The 20,614-nt window shown below is 31.6% G+C and overlaps 1 protein-coding gene across 5 annotated transcripts; it reads right to left on the reverse strand.

The window, feature by feature from the left end:
* Positions 1 to 1,085: 1,085 nt before the first annotated feature.
* LOC132760215 (transcription factor GATA-4-like) lies at positions 1,086 to 19,569 on the reverse strand. Of its 5 annotated transcripts, none has more exons than XM_060752134.1 (7): positions 19,413 to 19,569; positions 11,950 to 12,880; positions 7,016 to 7,188; positions 6,526 to 6,630; positions 4,088 to 4,213; positions 3,711 to 3,855; positions 1,086 to 3,310 (listed from the first exon to the last, which is right to left on the reverse strand). In XM_060752134.1, the coding sequence occupies exons 2-7, from the start codon at positions 12,731 to 12,733 to the stop codon at positions 2,961 to 2,963; spliced, it is 1,683 nt and encodes a 560-aa protein (XP_060608117.1). In that variant the 5' UTR covers positions 12,734 to 12,880; positions 19,413 to 19,569; the 3' UTR covers positions 1,086 to 2,960. The 5 variants fall into 5 exon arrangements, with proteins under 5 accessions (XP_060608117.1, XP_060608119.1, XP_060608116.1 ...); XM_060752136.1 differs by lacking the exon at positions 19,413 to 19,569 and adding an exon at positions 18,838 to 19,247; XM_060752133.1 differs by lacking the exon at positions 19,413 to 19,569 and adding an exon at positions 18,707 to 19,247.
* Positions 19,570 to 20,614: the final 1,045 nt, after the last annotated feature.

The raw sequence follows: 20,614 nt of genomic DNA on the forward strand, positions 1-20,614 counted from the left end.
TTATATATGTATAAGTGCGGCACGTTTAATCTTAATCACTTTGTGGATTACCTAAATGTCAGTTTTGGACAGTAGGTAAATGTAATCATAATCTACTGTATTAAATCTTATATAATCGTATTACAATTACCCATAATGCCACATCAAAGATAATACTTGTATTCCTTTACGCCACAGATTCACTCTAAGTCAAGATGATACCCAGCTGGCCTTTGGAATGTCATTTGTTTAATTCCGGTGCCCGGTATCCACTTACCGTTACACTGGTAACTTGCCAGGTGTCTATGGATTGACCATTAACCTGTTGTATTAACGTAATGAGTTTGCCCAATTTTGAGGTTGAAATAGTCCCTTCAAAACTTAATGAATTGTAATATCAAAATAAAATTAAAAAATAGCTACCAACAATATTAACATTGGTCAGAATAATCACGGTTGTACAGACTGGCTTGGCTGGAATACGGGTGAAAAAAAGCTAATTACTTTCAGTACAATGATGTAATGATGTTATCGATTACACAAGTTTCAAGGAAGAATATCACTGAGTTTTTTTGTTTTGTTTTTTTACTTTTTCACCACGAAAATGTGGGACGACAGTTTATAACCACGGCAAAAAAGCATGGCGTAAATCAGCCACCATACTACAACATTTTTTATACATTTAGTGTTTTATGGAAAAACCAAACTATGGAAAAGTAACATGGTCATGTTTGCGAATGAATAATTGTTTTCAACCTGAAAGAGGTAATACACCCCTAAATTTTCAAGTATTATTGTAATACAGTGTACATTCAGAGATAGTAAGTTTTGCGAATGAATAATTGTTTACCACCTTGATATATTTTGATAGAAATACATGTAATACACTCTTGAAAGTTTAAATATGCATTGTTATCTTATAACAGTGTACATGTAGATGCATAGAAGATATCAACTACGAAGCAAATGAAAACCATTTACGTGTATTATATTCATAATGCCGCTGTGAATGATGCTTCTTCTTTAAGCAGTATGCCAGTCACTGTCATACCATAGGTTAGTGGGCTGTCAATGAATGTATGATGAAGATACAAAAAAGTCGTGTATAGCAAACATATTTATCTTTTATTCATTTAAATGACAGGGAAAAATCAGTAAAATAATGGTATTACTATATTATAAGACTATATCGCAATATTAATACATACGATTCTTTTCAATTTTCAAAAAATAGAAAAATAACATCAGCATAAAATCGGACCCTACTGTTCGACGCAATAAATGTATATGAACAAACAAACAAAAAATAGAAATATATAAAGACAATTCTCAAACTCTTTGATGGAAGAAGTTTCATCCACCAACAGTTTTTTCCCCCACAATATGTTATGTTTTATGTAATATACATGTATAGAGTATAACTATAGAGACACATCCTGTTCGTCTTTGTTTGCAATTTAATTTCGAAATAAAATGGCGGGGAGCTATATTATTTGCTTTAACCAAACTGCATCGTAACAAGAAGTAAAACGTTTACGATGACGTCATTTGCGTTCCATATGAACCATACGCATTTATATATATAAAAAAGAAAAAAAAACAAGAAAAAATACATGAACGAAATCGGATTTCTAAAACTGTATATCTAATGGACAAAATATATACCCTATATCTTAGGTAAAATGGCGTTTAGGAAAAGCAATGAAATAATTTATGTATTATAACTAAAAAATCATACAATTAACAAAATCGCGAAATTAATGTGAAAATAACAAAATATTCTAAAAATAGAATACTCAAAACAATCCTCAGGTCCTTACCCTCTTATACAAAAATATCAAATAAGAATGACTACTTTAAACTAAACATTTTACTACTAGAACTATTTTTCTGCGAGCATTATTTATAACCATCTGAGGTACTTTGGTTTTTTTAGAAAGAAAATAATGAAACGTGGATGATAGCGAATAAAATGTGTAAAATGAACATAAAAAGTTTAATTTAACATCCAGAAAATTTTAATAATTCAAAAAGCCATCTTATTTACATTGATTTTCATCAAGTCGATGCAAAAGAAAATAAATACAATGTACTCCATTGTTTCTTTATTTTAGATGTACTCAAAATGCTAGCAAACAATGAATTTGATCATTTCTTAAAGAAATACAAAGTTAAAAGTTCAAAAGCTATAAAGACATTCATTTTACATTAATAAATATTATTATACATTTATGACTAAAAATAACCTCGTGATGTGATTGGTCAGCCTCGGTGAATATCACAATACCCAGGTCAATAACTTTTTGATATTCACCTTATCATCATAAAATATTAGTACAATCTAGTATATTGTAATTTTAATTTTCAAACTGCTAAAATATTAAAGCATAAGCCATGATCGCAATTATTTTCTAATATTATCAAACAAGGGCAACATTAACCCTGAATTTTTGCAATGGATTTGGACTGCTTTGAATTTGAAAAAGTTCATTTGAAGTTTAAGGGATATCAATATTAACTTATAAAAAGTGATCTACGATCAGTACAAAACCTGGTCAGACTACACAGATGTGCTGACAGTGTCGGCTGGCCTGGCTCTATACTAGTGGCACAGGTCAGTCACTTTTGGTTTCCTGCAGGTCTAAGCTTTATGCACCATAGGTCAACAGCAAATTATACATATAAATATCTAAACTTAGTAAATAAAACACGGAATGAATTTTGCATCACAATTATTTGTGCAATTAATGTCAGATGAACGAATATATAAAGCACCGGAGAATAGCACCAGTGTAAACAAATAACTCTGTCAGACGGCAAAATATCCCAACCATCTCATTGTTCCTTCACGGAACTTGTAAATCTAACACGTAAAGTCCGTGCATTTTTTATTTCTTATGTTATGAAACGTGTCGTTCTAACAAACTAGCATTCGTCCTCCAATCTTAGCATGAAAGATTTGGAAAGATTTCACGTGTTGTTTAACTTGCACCGACACTAACGGTACCGAGAGAAGCAGACGTATCATTGGATGTTAGTCCCATAGAGCTAACGCTATGCGAGTAGTGCTGATCCTGATCGAGGCTTGAATGATGCTTTCCAGGGGAGGAAGTACTGTACTGCGCATGTCCACTCAGATTTTCTGGAGTTTCAACTTTGATATTGGAATCTGACCTTTGCCCTGCAGAATGATATGTGGCGAGTGATTGTGGCAACATCATACCGGGAATGCCGCCATTATTCATTGGCGGAAGTGACGTAAGATTATAAGGACTTGAACTCTGTTCAGTATTATTATTGTTATTTGATGGCGAGTCACTGGGTTTGATATCTGAAAAATAAAAGTACATTTTGTAAGAATAAAATTAAGATGATATCAGTTATTATTCTGTATGTAAAATACATACAGGACATTTTTTTGCTTACGCTGGTGCAATAAATATTACAAATATAGCGGTAGAAAACAAACTAGAAATAAAATATCTATGTAATAATTGTGCTGAAATAGTGATAATGAGGTCGAAATGTTCAAAGAAAAGCATAAATGACAACAGAGTCTTTTAATACAGTAACAAAACGTAATATAATATAAACTACTGGCGTAAATTCTCTTTCTGTTTTTATCGATTTACAATGTATTTCGAATTGTTAGGATTTTTAAAATTTGAATGTTTTAAAACAATAAAATAACATTTGGGCAATACAAGATTTTTGTAAAAATGAAATTGTACCTTCTGAATGGTCGGTCTTTACTGTTGCACCGGAACCAGAATTATTTGGAGTGCTGGATCCATTCTTTGATTTGCTGCTAAGACTTTTTGGCTTCCGCTTCCGTGTCTGGATCCCGTCTTTCTTCATAGCCAACGGACGGTTGACCTACAGGTGATAAAATGTTATAAATTAACTCTAAATTGTAACAAAAGAAAATTATGTAAAATTCTAAGACATTTTATTGGCATCTTTAGGTTTTATCATCATTTCTTTATTAAAAATCATTTACTCATTATTAAACTAAATTAAGCATTAATAGTTGATAAACAAAGACAAAATAGATGAACTATAAAGACTGCATAAATGATAAAATGATAAATATGCTTTATAGGCATACCCCGTGCAGTTTGTAGTAGAGTCCACAAGCGTTACATACGGGTTCTCCCTCACTGTTCCGACGCCATAACGTCGTCGTCGTTGTATGACAGTTGGCACAAGACAGACCAACACGGCGGCTTGCCGACTGGAAAAATGAATGTATAAAATGTATAAGATAGTCAGGGCTACATTCAATTGTCTTCTGTCTCAGCCTTTTATGTATGCGCTTATTTTTTATAAGTTTTTTATTATTTTGTAGACTATTTTCTTACTTAATAAAGGCTTTTTTATGTTTATGTTATGTTCAATGGATGAGAAATGTTTCAAAGATTTTGTAGTCATTGACCTATCGATTATTAAGATTTCTTGTCACTTTCTCCGTGTTTCTTTCACCATTTACGCATGCCAAGATAACATTATCCTGGAAACGGATGTTTCAACACTCAAACTAAAAGCCTACTCAACAGCGCCGCCTGGTGGTGGCTTACAGTGCGTAACAGTGAAAACACGTCACTCATCTTGATATCTAGGTTTGATACCACTAAATTTGTTGAGTGACGGACATGAGTAAAAGCAAACTCGTGTTTCTTTCGGAAAACAAACAGAGGAGAGATCACAGACGGTAATCCAGGCTTTTTGTTTCAAACAATCATTGATGAAGCCATCTGGTCATTCCACTTAGTTCTTTATCTCAATGAAAACAAAGAGATTTAATTCTTAGCAACTCAAGCGACAAATGGCTACCGTTTAAATTCTTCAGACAACAGTAAACTTGAAAAACATTACACTGGCGTAAATGCCGAGGAGAATAGACTGGCAGCTATTAACTATCATAGGGTTAACTTGGTTGTGATTTATTGGTTTCACTTTCAATTTAAGAAGATATTCTTATCACTACCGGCGCCGAGTGACGATTTTCGGCTCTTGCGATCGAAGCGATAATCGCCGCATCTAAACCGGAAGGTTTACCGTAAAGCATTCTTTAACGTCGTAACAGATGACAGAATACAGATACCTATCGGGTATGTCGTAATTTGTGAATGAAACAGCGTTCTAAAGGAGAATGATATAATTCGGCTGCTCGGAAAATATTATATTCTGTTAAATAGACCGTGAAACATGTCGTGTATTCTCAAAATGTACACAAATACATGTTCTTGCATAATATTCTATATAAGATGCTGGGTCCGAGGGTATAAACAAATTCTCTATGCTCAAACTTATATCTCGAGTATTTGATTGAAACTGCCACAGAATGTACAATGACCAATGAAACTTCTTAGTTTTGAGACAGAACTTGGATTCAAAATAAAACTTTTATAACTGTCAGGCAAAGTTAGGATTTATTCACTTCTTTATAGTGTTATTGGTCCTTAAATTTTTTTTTGTAAAACAAAACAAATAGATTATAAAAAATGATTAACAGTTCATTACAATGTTAATGCACTGAATTAACTCTGGATGTTTAATTGGCACAAAAACTCTGAAGTTGTATACTAATATAACATGGTAACAAAATGAGAGAGGATCTAGTTTTCACAGATAAAACACAGAAACATATTTATATCAGTCAAATAGTTTGAAATCAAGATTTTTGGATATATAGAATAGAGATAAGCCAACTCCAGACTCTTACAAACCCATAATGTTCCAAGCCGTTGGGCTTATCAGTAAAAGATAAGGTTTGCCAGAACCCGCCAAAAATAACTCGGAAATGAATCTAAATTGGCCTAAACATTAAAACTTGTGAATAAACATTCTATGTACAAGGTAGCTAGAATTCGAGAATTAATTTAAAGGAGTTTTTACGGTTGATAATACTTGAGGTGTTTGCAGGAAAAGTAGACCGTTTAGAACGGCGCCATGGGCGGCCATTTTGATTCATTACTGTTTGATAGGATCTCGATTGAACTTTTACGGCTGTTTATAAATTACTATCTATCTGGAATTTAATGGGAGGATAAATGAATTATGTTGAATCATCAAAAGTTAAGAAATTTCGTATGGTTAAACCGGAAGTCACGTCCGGTATCACTGACATTTTCAACAGAACATTTTTCGGCTGATAAACTATAATACATGTACTTATCTAAAATTTTATATATATTTCCCAAGAAGTATTTTAATGCTGTTATATCCAATATAAATGAAAATTTACTTAATATGTATTTTTGTTAATATGTCAGAATTATTCAACATTTCAATTAAGTTTTTAGCAAAAGAATTGATTGACTTTTACAGATATTAGTTGCATATGTGTATATAATATTATATAAATATAAAACCAAAACAAAACATGGTATTCATCACAATTAGCAAAGAAAAGGAATTAATCTAAATACAAATTATCCTTCTTTTAGAAATAATTTTCCAGGCATTTTATTAAAGAAATAATGAATATACATCATTTTAGTTATGGTGTCATTTTTTAAATGTTTCTAATTATAGATGACCTACTTTTGATCTGGCGCCAGTAATAAATCCCGTGTTCATGTCACGCCACGGATTCAGGGGTTGCCCGTACGGGTCAGTTTGATAGGGGAGCATCTCGTTGAACTCGCCCTAAAATACGAAAATAAAAGATAAACAGTCAACATGAGTTGTCTAACGTGAATTCGGAAAATTTGTTTGAAAAAAAAATCGTGCAAAATCACACATGAACTGAGCTTAAAACTATAAGAACAAAGTGAAAAATATTTTGAACGAGTTGAAGGATAAAAGTTTTTGATAAAAACGAGCACCAATGCATAAAGGTAAAATTTGATTTGAGTGCAGGAAATGATATGAGTGTGACATGAACACGTGATTTGCTAGGATGTGGTAGCCATTGGTCCACTCGGGAATTTCCGTTGCCATCAATGATTGATTACGGGAACATGCGGAAATCACCGAGTGGAGTGCAAGAGATTTAATGCTTATAAAAATGCAAAAATAAAAATATCCTTACCAATCGTCTCTGCGGTTTAATCAATGGACGATTCATTCCGTTCATTTTATGGTACAACCCACAGGCATTGCATAGATAGTGTCCGGTTCCATCACGGCGCCATAGTGGAGTGGAAATAGCCCCGCAGTTGACACATTCCCTTCCTTCTAGATCAGTAAAATATTCTTGACCATCTACAATCAAAACGCATTTATACACATAGTATTGCATAATAGGTATACATGTATACAGTTCTAAGGTCGCTTTTCTTTAAATCACCACAGGATATTAGGAGGGGAAAAACATTTTGACACTTTTTTCTGTCACAAAGGTCATCCTTATCTACTTGATATTACTTCTCATCAAATCAAACTTCGTTGATTGATATGATGACAACAAACTCGACGGGACTACTTTTTCAATCGAACGTACGATCAGCAAGAAGTAAACAGCATGCTCCTTAACAGTATGTTGCCAGCTAGAAAATGAGATATCAATCATATAAAATACGGTTAAATGTCTTTCATTTTTCATAATTGAAGCTTATTTGTTTGCTTCCATCAAATTACAATTTCAAATTATCTATGTAAGTGATTCTCATGGCATCGATTTTCTTATGAAGGAACCGCACTTGTTGATCCGCCAAATTATGACAATGACGATCGTTATTATGATGCAAAAGTGCATTAAATTGATGATAAGATATATTTTAAGTGCTAAACCGGTAGATGTGATAACATCGACAGGAGATGATTTATTTGAATGCACGTCGTTACTACGCGTAATAATACATTAGTTCCACGCAGCGCCGCGCGCGTAACGCCGCCATTTTATACCAATTAAGCGGGAGTGTGTTTTAGTTTTAATTTATTTTATTTTACAGAAAACCGTTATTTTATCTATCTTAAAACGTATCGGTATTAGATAAAATATTTTTCCTGATAACGTCGGATAACGAATTATTACTATGATAAGACAATGTGTAAAATGCTCGAGTAACTTGAATTTACCATTACGTGGAATCGTTCTAACCGTCTTTTTATGATGTTAGAATATTTAAATTTGATAAGAAAAAAGATGATTGTGATAAGAATATCTAATGTGCATTTAATACTATTTTTGTTTCTATAATGGCTACATACAAATTGAAGACGCACGAACGAGGAAATGTCGAATTCAAACGTGTTGAAGGAAGCATGCTTTAAATAGGAAATTTTTAAAGACTTTGCATTCATTTCTTTGTTTTGCTGACTTGATAGTTTTAGTACTATTGTAGTGTTACTTTTCATACGACGGTGAGCAGTTACCTAAACTAGTGTTCCAGTGTTCCTGTCCCTGTGCTGACAAAGATTTGTAAAAGATCAAGATTTCTCTATTGGTTGCTCTATAGGTAGACTATGCAAATGAAAATTTAGAATACATGTATATTGATCAGGAGTCTGATACTAAATTTGATCCTAATTACATCAGTCATTATTGTAATTTGTATTGTGTTGTACTTAATGTTTTGCAAAATGATATATTAAACTTCAAAAATTGCATTCAATGTATGGCTCAATGTGAACAATTATATATACACTCAGAATGTAATGAAAGGAAAAAAGACAATTTTGAAAGTGTTCTTCTACCCCTTGACATTTAAACAGCCTTTGTTTATATTCAGTAAATCATTTTGAATTAACCTGTGGGTCTTTTATTCGGTTTGCTGAACGATTTTCAAGAGTTTTATTTGTCAAATGATCGTACAAGTGCTTTCGAGAATGGAAGGTCAAAATCTTTTACAATATATTTGTAAACAAGGCATAATTTTTTGTAGTTTGTATTGGCAAACACACGTTCATTGAAAAGACGTATGATAAATAATGGCCTATATGTCTTAAAGTAATTGTGGGATGAACTAATGCTCAAATTAAACTATTCCCTAAAGTTCAACATTCATTTCACGTGAGTAATAAATATAAAGGTCCTGAAACAAAGTTTTCCGTATCTATGATAAAATTAATTTTTCGTTCAAAGGTATTTCTGCATTTAAATCATTTTAAATTATTGCCGAATAGTTTTCATTGCAATCGTTGTCGTCCTTTTGTTTACAAGAAGCCAACACGTCTAGGATGATGGGAGTGATGTGTTTACAGTACGGATTATAACATTTCTACGTCAAACAAAAAGTCGGCAATGGATTATTGCGCTTTCATGTTATGTCAATCATTTTTGTCTATCATTTGCTCAAACATTTGTCATTTAACAGAAGTATCCCTTGCTGTTCGGTGCCTAAAATTGTCAACCCCGTCTGATACCCTTCTTTGCCTTAAACGCATATAATTAATTAAAAAATATGACCGGCATTATGCCAATGAAATCTCGCAAGATTATATTATTACCTAAATAATGTTAATTTGAATAAATATTCAATAATATAAAAAGGAATCGCACAAAATATACTAAAAGACTAAAAATGATTGGGATGCGCAATGTGGTTAATTATATCGTTAGTTTATTTGGGGATGAAATGAAGCATTACTCCAACTGCTCTTAAAACTTTGAAATAACGTTCTCTACATTGTTTTATAACCAAGATATTATTAAAGGGTCAAGACCAAATAAATCTTGTAAACCTCTTAAAATTGGATTCTTTATTTGCACTTCTAAATCCATGGCACCCTTGTATCCCATCGATAAATTCCAAACAGCGCCGAATTTCGGTTTTCTTCTCGTACGGAGACACGAGATTTATGATGCAAAGGAAATGAATCGGGTGGGGTTTATGTGTATTCCGAAATGGTTTTTATAAACGAAAAATAAACGAAATACCTGAATTGTCATCCCGCTACCCCGGTGTGCTGATAAGAAAAGGAATTTGGGATTACTTTGGGCAAGGGTCGCATTTAAAGGTGTAAAAATCGATACCCAGTAAAGTCACCCATTTATGTTTACATTACGAGAAATATTTAATATGTAGTAATATATTACAAACAGGGGTTTTATCAGCTATAAAGATATATTTGTAATAAAGAGGATTTTCTTTATCAGATAATTACCAGTAAAATGAGCTTAAGATGGGTATTCTAAAAAGCCTATGGTTAATAATTTAGCACAGACGCACGACTACATTATAGATTTTGAATTAGGGCCCTTCACCAGCAAAAAAAAGATAGTAACATTACAAAGATTACACTAGTGAAATTGATAATGCACGTTGATAATGGATGAGATATAGAAGCGAATTGTAAATAGCGATTTGACACCAAACTGTTATTGAGTAAATACTTACTGAAAACATTATATGATAAGAGTAATATTATACTGTGCCGATTGCTGATATATCTAAATATTACAATTTTAAAACTGACAGAAGTAAACGTAAGAAAAATGACAGGTTATTAAGATGTGTTAAAAATCGATTTGGAAACCAATGAATGATTTACATTCCAAAACAAAACGAAATAAATTGTGTTAAGAAAGTTGGAAATTTTCGTTTTGAATTGAATTACAGTTTAATCAGTCTGTTAGTTAATTGCATGAGGATTCTCCGAGAGAATAAGTTTTATATATAATATTTATACAGTGTGTTGAAAAGAGAATCCATTACACATATATTGCTAGGGCTTCTAAACAGGTGTAGGGGGTAAATGAAAATTTTGAAACTGTATTGCTTGTTTTTGTGGAGTTTTTTTTTTTTTGTAAGGAAACATGCCTTTCCTCATTGTTCCAATTATCTTTACTTTATCAAAAAAAGACAAAGTATGAGATAGGGAAAAAATCTTACGGCAAAAACATAATGAATGGACTTTCAAGTCAGAGAGAACATCAGAAGACTGTGATAAGCCAAAACAGGCTTTCATTTGATGAAATACACACTACAGTCCGTGTTCATATGTCGTTATTTTCCTTGTTAATTAACAATTTATTACATTGCATTCGCTTGCTGTCCATTATCGGCAGCCATTTTGATCATTATCTTTTCTCAGACGCTTGATTTATGACGTAAAGGCGCGTGCCACCTAGACAACTAGAGGCACGTGCGATATAAAATGAAATAAATAAGAAAGAAGAACATTCGACAGCATTAATTATTCTTAAAAACAAAATACATATTAATATAAAGCTCTATTTTAACCACATAATTCACACAGAACTTGTCCTAAAAAGTAGCGAAGAAAAATAAATGAAAAGCTTTCAGAGGTAGAGGAATGTTATCGCATTTTAATGACATAATTTTTTTTTCAATTTATATATACTTACCACAAACAGCTTGTTCAATGCTGATATATAGAATTTATTTTAAACGGTAATGAAAGTCTCAAAAAAAGCTGCATGGTTTTCATCAAAAATTGATAAGAATCGGAACGTATAAATTATCAAATAATTCCCCCATAGTGCATCATTATTTTCATTTGAAACTGACATTACATAGATCTTACTATTCACGGAATTTAATGCCATACGCTGCCGACCGTCAGGCAAGAACATAACTGTCATAGTTTAGATGTAAAACAAAACGTTTGCTGTTTGTTACAACGAGATGCCATTAATTGCAGGATACAAATACGCGCTGCTATAATACTGCTGTGTGCTTGCTCTTGTTAATTTTCAATGTGACTAACCCGCTGTCTGTCGTGGTCCGGAGGGTAAACTACCAACACCAACACCACTGCTCTTTGAAACAGTCCATTTGTTTTATAATTGTTTAAAATTAAGTCAACAGGGCATTGTGACTTACAACACATTATAGAAACCGAATAGTCTAAACTATAGCTATTTCAAAGAAATGAAGAATATAAAAAGAATCTCCAAATTGAATTTTTCAAAAAGACTTTGCTTTAAAATAACGCAATGAAAATAAATATAGAATTTCAATTTTTCCTCTGGTATAAAGCCATTATAGTTATAGTATAAGTCACAATATATACATAATTTATATACGTGTACTAGTATTTGTAAAGGAGTTAACTTACCAGGACCAGTTTGACGTAGACCCTGTTGTAACGCCATTTGAAAATTCCATGACGTAATTTCCGGTGTTCCCATGTAAGTTGGATATGGGCTTATACCGCTAGAGCGTGCCAATGGAGTTGCAAAGCTGCTGTCAGCTCGTGCGGTAGGGGTTGAAATGGGAGAACTTGGCGATGGAGCAAATGCGAATCTCGGGCTAACAGAGGAATGTGGATTTGCTGCACTATATGTTGTGTCAGTGTTCATGGGCCACATAGAGTTTGTACTGGAAACCCCCTGGGCTGCACCATTTGTCATATAATGCATTGGTGGCAACACGGCTCGTGTGGTTGGAACATAAACCGGGTTTACACCCGAATGCATTGATGATATAGAGCCGACTGCGGCCCCTGTAGTGTCATATGTTGGGGCAGATCCAGCCATTGGCATTGCGTGCATTGAGTTTTGAAACATTTCTGTATTTTCACTGCTTGTCGAAGCACTACTGTCCGAATTTGTATCAAGTTTTGAGTTGGTGTCACTATCGTGTCCTTCTGATTCAATATTCTGTTTTATAATGCCGGTTTCAGGACCTTCTTCTAAGTCTTTAAAAAAGCTTTCAACGTCTTCACCTTGCAACAAAGATCGATTATCTTGAAAATTCAAGCCAGGCTGCATTGCCCGACTCGGGCTTTTAGTGAAATCAGCTTTTTTAGTTTCGGATTTTAATGAATGAAATTCTTCGTTCGTTTTTAATGATGATTGTACCGATGTGTTGTTCTGCCAACTAATATCCGATAAGGCCATTAAGCTCCATTTAGAAGTTTATCTAACCTTCACAAACAAGGTCGTTAATTCAGAGTCCGTGAGTCCGTTCAGATACGAAACTAACGATGCCGTTAATAAAATATTCCTTTCGCAGAACACTCACTCTTTCTTCAGTTATTGATGAATCTGCAAATAAAAAGAAACTAATTTTTGAAGAAAAAAAGTATTCATTAAAAAACGTAAAAAAAAATATCGTTATAATTTAAAAATAATTTAATCCAGAAGTTTTTCGGACAGAAAAAAAGTGCATTCAGCAATCATCATAATCATTTACAAAAATAATTTTATCATAAATAATCATACATAAATTACACTTGTCTCCTAATAGTCATCATTATTATCATATGACAAAATGTTTATTATCATTACCCTTTTATTATCGAATATTGGGGCATTATCGCGAGATATCTCGGGATATCTCGTGTAATCGAACGTGAACAAGGTTTGTGTCAAAAAGGCGGGACTATCCGCGTGATATAATATGGTTATAGATAATAATGAAAATAACTGAACGCAAGTAAGCAAAAAAAAATCTGCGAATACAAACAGTTAATTTTAATTAAAATGTCATCGTATGCACATTATACCTTACAGTATGATGGGTTTTTTTTGTTTTTTTTAACTATGTTAACTATTCTTTAAACGTTTCTTTTATTGTAATTTTCATTTGAATTTCTCCAAAACATCTGTTATGTTTTAATGTGTATTATCCAATATTTTAACACGATCTCTTCAATTTTACAAACAACTGCAAAACAAGTAACATCATAAATAAGTTCCAAACCATGTTGCCTGCAGGAGTCATGAGCATTTCTTTGAAAATAACAAGACATGCAAAAAAGCACTTTTGACACATTTTATTATCATATGTCTGAGTTATATAAGCTTAAAATATATTCTGAAATAATACTATATCGTTTTCATATAATAAAAATACATTTTTATTCTCTCGTTTTATTTTGGTTGAAATTTTGGATGAAATTTTATCATGCACCTTGCATTATTTCTAAGCTCATGTTTCGGGCATTATATGATATACTGCATATGTATATAACCATATCAAATAAATGATTAATGTTCCCTAGGAAACGGTTCAGCAAAATATCATATTTATTTTAGCATTATTAACAAGAAGCTATTTGCGGGGGGAAAAATCAGCAAACTGATGCATTTAATAATGTGCTTAGCAAAACACTATCCTGTTCCTGTTTAGAGATACTTATAATTTAAAAAAATGGGCGTATCACAAACTTTTTTTAATTCATGGTCAATAAACGAGTTATCTTTTAAAGGATTCATAGTTTGTTTGCGTTTTTCATATAAAATAAAAAGATGAAAATTAATTGTACCTTTGTGTATTTCTTAATATTGCAAAGAATCACTTTAATGTGAATAATTTTATGTGTATAAAACAACAACAAAAGTTTTGCTCTTTTAAACTGCACGCTTAGACTTTAAGAATCTTCTTCATAAAATTATAATTTTAGCGATATTGCAATGCACATTTTATACATATTTTACGTAAATTCTGCTTCAAAAACATGGACACTTATTCAAATTTTAATTGTTGCATAACTTTAATTTATGTTCGCTATGTCAATTAAAAAACGTGATCTTTGAATATCAAGGCGCTAAGAAACCACGCCAAAAACTCCAGCCATTATACCGATTCAAAAAAAAAACACTACAAAATTTTTGAAGTACACGAGTATTTTTAGTTTTTAGAGGAATTCATGCGCAGAAAAATCTGAAACACTATTTTACAGAACTAATTCATATCACTGAGGTCCTAAGATGACATCTGCAGATGGACTGTGTCATTGAGATAGCGATGCATGCTTTCTTGGAATATATTTAAGAAACAGTCTTATAAAAGCTATCTGTACGTATGATGGCAGATGACAAGATAATATTATTTATCTGTACGTACTAATTGCAGACGACATTATCAAAAAACTTTCACGAGGAGCAGGTGATCTCAACAAGCTATCAGTATTTGACAAGTTTGTTGTATTAATATTTAATCATAATGACGTCATCATATCTTTCGCCATGCACGAAAATATAGACTTTTAAATTTACACCTGCGATAATTCTTTAACGATTACACGGCAGAGGTCGTCTGCTAAATTTTGCGTCTGCGATTATTCCGCCAAAAATCGTGAAACTTTGTCAGGAAGTGAAATGGTCAAATGTTTCTTTCAAATACGAAAAAAGAATGCACAAAGTAGATGGTTGATGACGTATATATAGATTCCATACAATGTATATACTAAAATCATAGGGCCATTACATAGAATACCATATCAACATATAACGTTAGATGAATTACAAAAGATTGCTAAAAATAAATGTTTTTGAAACGGCTGTATACTGTTCGTAAAAAAAATAATAATAACAGGTTATTTTTGAATAATTTATTGATGATAAGTTATTTAAAATGTTATTTTAAATGTTATTTTTAATGTTATTTTAAATCCTATTTTACGACATAAACAATATTTGATATAAACAAAAACAAAATGTAAATATTATTACAATATACGATGCAAGCATTATAAAACAAGCAATAAAAGTTCAAAATTCAAATCTATTGAACAACTAAGTGCACATCAAACAATACTTCTATATTATATATATAATAAATCAAAGAAATAATTTATTGTTAAACAAAACATAAATCATTCTAGAAAAATATCAGAAATTACATCCGCAATTATCTCAGGTCCAGAATAAAGCTATGAATATCTTTTTTGTTTTGTTTTTATTTAAAGGGGGTGTTTTTTTTGTTTTGTTTTTTTGGTAACATTAATGGTTCTTTTTTGTACAACTAGTGTCCTTGTGGGTAGATGTATGATTTGTGCATATTTTTTTATTTATTTGTTTCTTTATTCGTGTCTCCTCTATGTACACACAGTATATATACAAACAATTTCATAAAATATGTACACAGCCATTCTTTATAGGAATTATAATTACTACGTGTCACAGAACCTGATTTTAATCAGGTTCATTATGCGGTTAAAAATAATTGAACCTTAGTACTTGGAAATAAATAAAGTAATAAACGAAATTTGTAAAAAGAAGAATAAATGTTTAAACAAGAAGATTCAGCTTCAATGTATAATGTTTTATAAATGTCTCTTGTAATTCTTATACGTTCGTGGATAGAGAAAGAATTGCAATATGGAGGGTTGATCGCAAAACTGCAGTAACTTTTATAAAATATAGAGAGATTTACAACAGTTTGCGGTCTCGATATATACGCATGAATGTAATGTAAATGTATATAAGAATAAACATAGAAATAAATCATTTTTGAAACGCCGCCGAAAAGGTTGAATACCACCACATAGTCCAACTAATTGTACTGCGCGGCGACAATATCTCGCCTTTAAAGCGAGATATTGCCCCAGAACGAAAATATCTCAGAATCAAGCTTTGGCACGTCAATATATTTTGACTAACCACCACTAAATTCGAGGGTCTTCAAATATAACCATGGAAACTGGTTATGTTTGTGGCACTGCTGAACTGGTCACTTTTAACATTCATTTTTAGATGCTGACATATTTTTTAAGTGTAAACATCATTGTTTTCATTTTTTTCTTCTGTTTTGTTTTGTGTTTATGATTATTATTTGAAAATTATTGTATTATCATTATTATTTATCTAGATACAAAATTGTTTCTGATTTTGTGTATAAAGATGAGTATGTAAATTCCTGATATAAATAGGATTTTCTTATATAATAAGTAAATAAATAAACAGACTCGTAACTAGGGAGATTTAGGGGATTAAATCATCTACATTTGATCCCCTACATCGCAATAAGACATCGAATTAGGGGCCATAAATGAAGCCAATCGCCCCTATTTTGATTTCGGGAAGGTTTTCGGTAGATAAGAAGTTTATTGGCGCATTAAGAGAATTGGGACCTGTTGAGTAACAGCCTTAGTTCGGTTGCTATGCAAACAATTTAAATAAATTGAGTTAATTACATGTTCTTTGGTTTAATTGTGTAAACAAAAAATTCGTCTGGTAGTCTGAACTCCCCGTGAAGCCACAGGATGTCAGAACTAAGAAAGAACTTAGACGAAAAAAAATTTGTCGCTGATGAATGTTTATTTATGTACCATTTATGTTTTTCATGTACACAATTATTCATTTTATTTTGTTTGAGACACTTAATAATGGTATTCTTACAGTAGTAACATAATTAAAAGAGTAATTTTATTTTACATTTTCCGTTTGAAAAATAAACTCCAAAAAAGTGTTTCATTTAGCAAAACTGAAAAGACACCACCAAGTCGAAATTAATGAAACGTTTAAATTGGCTAACCCCCGGAAACATAATTTGGAAACTCAAAATGTCAAATATCTTGAAGTGACTTTGGAAATCGTTCATATAAACATGTATCTCTATAAATATGATTCATCGAAAACATTAAAACTGTCCATAAATGTTTCTGATAAACCGAAGATTCTAAAATATGATTGTTTAATTTGAGGAAAGTTATATTTACTATAAATAACAGTGAAATGGGACAAATCTTGATCCTTACGGATAATTTATTCAGTAAAATTATTAGCAAAATTTCCGCATTTGAAAATATTCACTATTTTAATAAATAAGCACGTCAGATTTTTCTAAATAAAAACCATTAAGTACAATCATGTACATGTACTAAACTTTTATAAATATAAATTGATTGAAAAGTATTCGGAAGCCAAAAAGTGTTTTGATTGTCCATTAAACATGGAATGTTTTTGTTTATTTCCTAACTTATAAATATGTATAAAATGTACCCAATGCAGACCAGCGAAGCAAAATATTTAAATGTCAATTAATTAAACATTTTAAACCCTACGGCAATTAGAAACCAAACAATTCAACAAACGCGTAATTTGTCATGATCCCTTAAATTTATGATTCATAAAACAAACCACGCCATTTCTTCATTTTGAAGAAAAAAATACAGGTCCGTTTTGATCTGATGCATGTTTGATTTACTATATGCTAGGGGTAAGAAACATTCGCTCAAGATGCCCTATAAATATTAATTAGCGTCGCGAACTATATAATGCCCAAAATTTCTATAAGTTTCTACCTATTGTTTATTAAGCTATAATGTGACGGCCATAAAATTCGGCCTTTATACGTCTTTATTCGTTGTCAAGTAAGCGTTTATTAATATTTGAAAATTTAAGTGAGACCTAATGTCAACAAACTGGTCGTAAAGTAGACTGACATCCTAGAATTATAAATGTCAAACTTCGGAATACCTTGCCGGACATCATTAACCAAGGCTTGTAAAATCATGCGGCGATTGTAAATTTCTGCGGGTATAAAATATCCGAAGGTGCCGAATTCAAAGCACTTTAGTTCTTATTTTATCATTTCATTGGAAATGTCCCGTATTTTTAATATATATTTTACCCCTATAATTATCATTGATATGAATTATTTGTTGGAGTTTTTTAAAAGAATAACGCATTAGTTTATTTCGGTATGTTCTTTGATAATACTACTTTTCGCATTCAGGAATTTATACTATCAATATTCATGTACAACTAATAAATTCCACAAAAATAGGCGTATGTATTATAGTACATAAATATTATCAGCTTCATTAATAATATATTAATCATTGACAGTATAAAAGTTCATTTTTAAAAACATTTCTTAATGAAAAGCTGTTATAAAATTCGATTTAATAAAAAATAATGAAAATAAGTTTTATGATATATTTAGGAATATTTTTGAAACCAAAGAAATAGATTACTCGTCTTTCTGACTCAAATTAGTAAACGATGATGATAAAATGATATAAATGATTATAAAACGTTGAAACAAGCGATAAAATCTCACAGAATCTCCGAGATTTTCAAATATGTCGGCGGAATTAAAGTTATTTATAACAATTTGTTTATACATTCTATTCAACTTACCCTGGTCTGAATTACATAAATAAGTAGTCCTTAATATTGCTTCGCTGACTATTTTTAAGCAGTTCCTAAAATTTCAACAACCTCTGCTGCAAATGAATTGACCAAAAGATACATTTTAAAGCAAGGTCTACCTCGGTCATTGGTGCTTATCCTCTTTCAAGAATTCCATACCAGTTGAACTTGTCATATTGCTTATCTTAACTTATATTTGATTGATGAATTTAATGTAGAAACAACAAATGACCAGTGGTCAAGCTACACTGTCAGCCACACGTGTGGCGTCATTTCCTTAATGAACTTCATTAAATAGTAATCAAGCGCGCCGCAATGAGCATTAATCGAACATTTCTCTATTAAACATCATTAGTTCCGTTTTAACTCGAAGATAATTTAATTCCAGACGCCGAATATTATTTCCAAAGAGTTCAAATCACACACGTATATGTTAATGAAATTTTATTTCATCCCGTTTACAATAATCTTGAAAGCAAGCAAGGGTATTATCGGCGGTATCGCGAAATATCATGGCATATCAGGCGGTATCTGCGGATTTTCGCCTGCAGTATCTTAAAACAGAATTCAGCATGATAATAGCATGATAAAAACAGAATAGTAAAATGTTGTAGAAGAATTAAAAATATAGCTCTTTAACAATTAAGGATGCCCAGATATAAAAGATCTGAATTGATATATATAGATAACATACCTTGTCATAGAATAGATTGCTACTCTCAAGCTTCAATCGTTAAATGGCAATAACAAACCGTTATCAAACTCTAGCTTTAAGGGTCACTTGAAAACTAAAAACATTGATTTGATATCCCCAATGCGAAACCTTCGTATCAGAATTTTAACTTGTAGCTGTGATAATGAAAACTTATGTTTACCTGAGCTGCCATTACGTATGACGTCACAAAGTAGGCGGAGTTTCACTTACGCGGAAAATTATAAATTATGGTCGTGATAACGAGATTTTTTTTCGAATGTAATGCCAGATTGAAGGTTTCAGAAATTACATTTCACGTTATATTATACTGAAACTTGAGACTATGGCACCCATAGGTTTTATTTCTTCGTCCAAAATACGCGAAAAGATTTACTATTTTCTGCGCGAACCGGCATGGAATCACGTGAGCCTGTCTGTCACCGGTAATCAAGCAATTAAAGCACGGCCCATGAAACTGCCCATTTTTAGATAAGGGAATAGTGATTTATTAATGCTTGTTTGCTATACACTTTTATTGGATTAGAATAATTCCCACATAGTATAAGATAATTAACGTGGTCTGCTCTGTATCAAATATAAATATATACTTTAATTGCGAAACAAAAGAACCGAATTATCTAGCAGTTGTCTACATCCATTTTTTCACGACTGGACATTCTTTATTCACCAAAAATGATGTCCTTATAATGCATCTTATATTAAAATTAACGATTTTCCAGCAAGAGTAAAATTATAGCCTTTACATTACGGGATAATCAATTAAAGTAACCAAAGGTTAACATGTCTATCTAATCATAACAACGATGTGTATACATGTATAATATATCTACAGGGTGAAATAAAAGAGAATACTTCGTTATCATAAAAAATAGTGTCAATAACAAAATTCAGAAATTAATTTGTGATTGTTTTCTACTTAAAATTCGAATACCTTGTTTCAGATCATTACTGTCGAATAAATTTCATTTACAAGAAATATCTTTTTAATTAATTAAAGTATAGATAAACACAAAAATCTCAAAAAATATTAACAGTGTCTACTTCCGGTTTCATAAGAAAATGATACTGTACTATCTGTATATTGTTTAAAGTTGTTTTTATTAGATTTATTTCAGGATTGACAATGAAAATAGAAATTGGTGTTTATTGCTGATTATTCTTGTTAATCAACAATGCCAAAT

The sequence above is a fragment of the Ruditapes philippinarum genome, unplaced genomic scaffold, assembly GCF_026571515.1.
Source record: "Ruditapes philippinarum isolate M1 unplaced genomic scaffold, ASM2657151v2 ctg264_1_1_1_1, whole genome shotgun sequence".
Lineage (NCBI taxonomy): Eukaryota > Metazoa > Mollusca > Bivalvia > Venerida > Veneridae > Ruditapes > Ruditapes philippinarum.

What these genes read in the sequence shown, in the direction of transcription:
- LOC132760215 (XM_060752134.1), bottom strand. Translation starts at nt 12,733, where the DNA reads ATGGCCTTATCGGATATTAGTTGGCAGAACAACACATCGGTACAATCA. An exon ending in TTAAACCGCAGAGACGATTG is followed by an intron (nt 6,631 to 7,015) that starts GTAAGGATATTT and finishes TTCGTATTTTAG; the next exon opens with GGCGAGTTCAACGAGATGCT. An exon ending in TCTACTACAAACTGCACGGG is followed by an intron (nt 3,856 to 4,087) that starts GTATGCCTATAA and finishes TATCACCTGTAG; the next exon opens with GTCAACCGTCCGTTGGCTAT.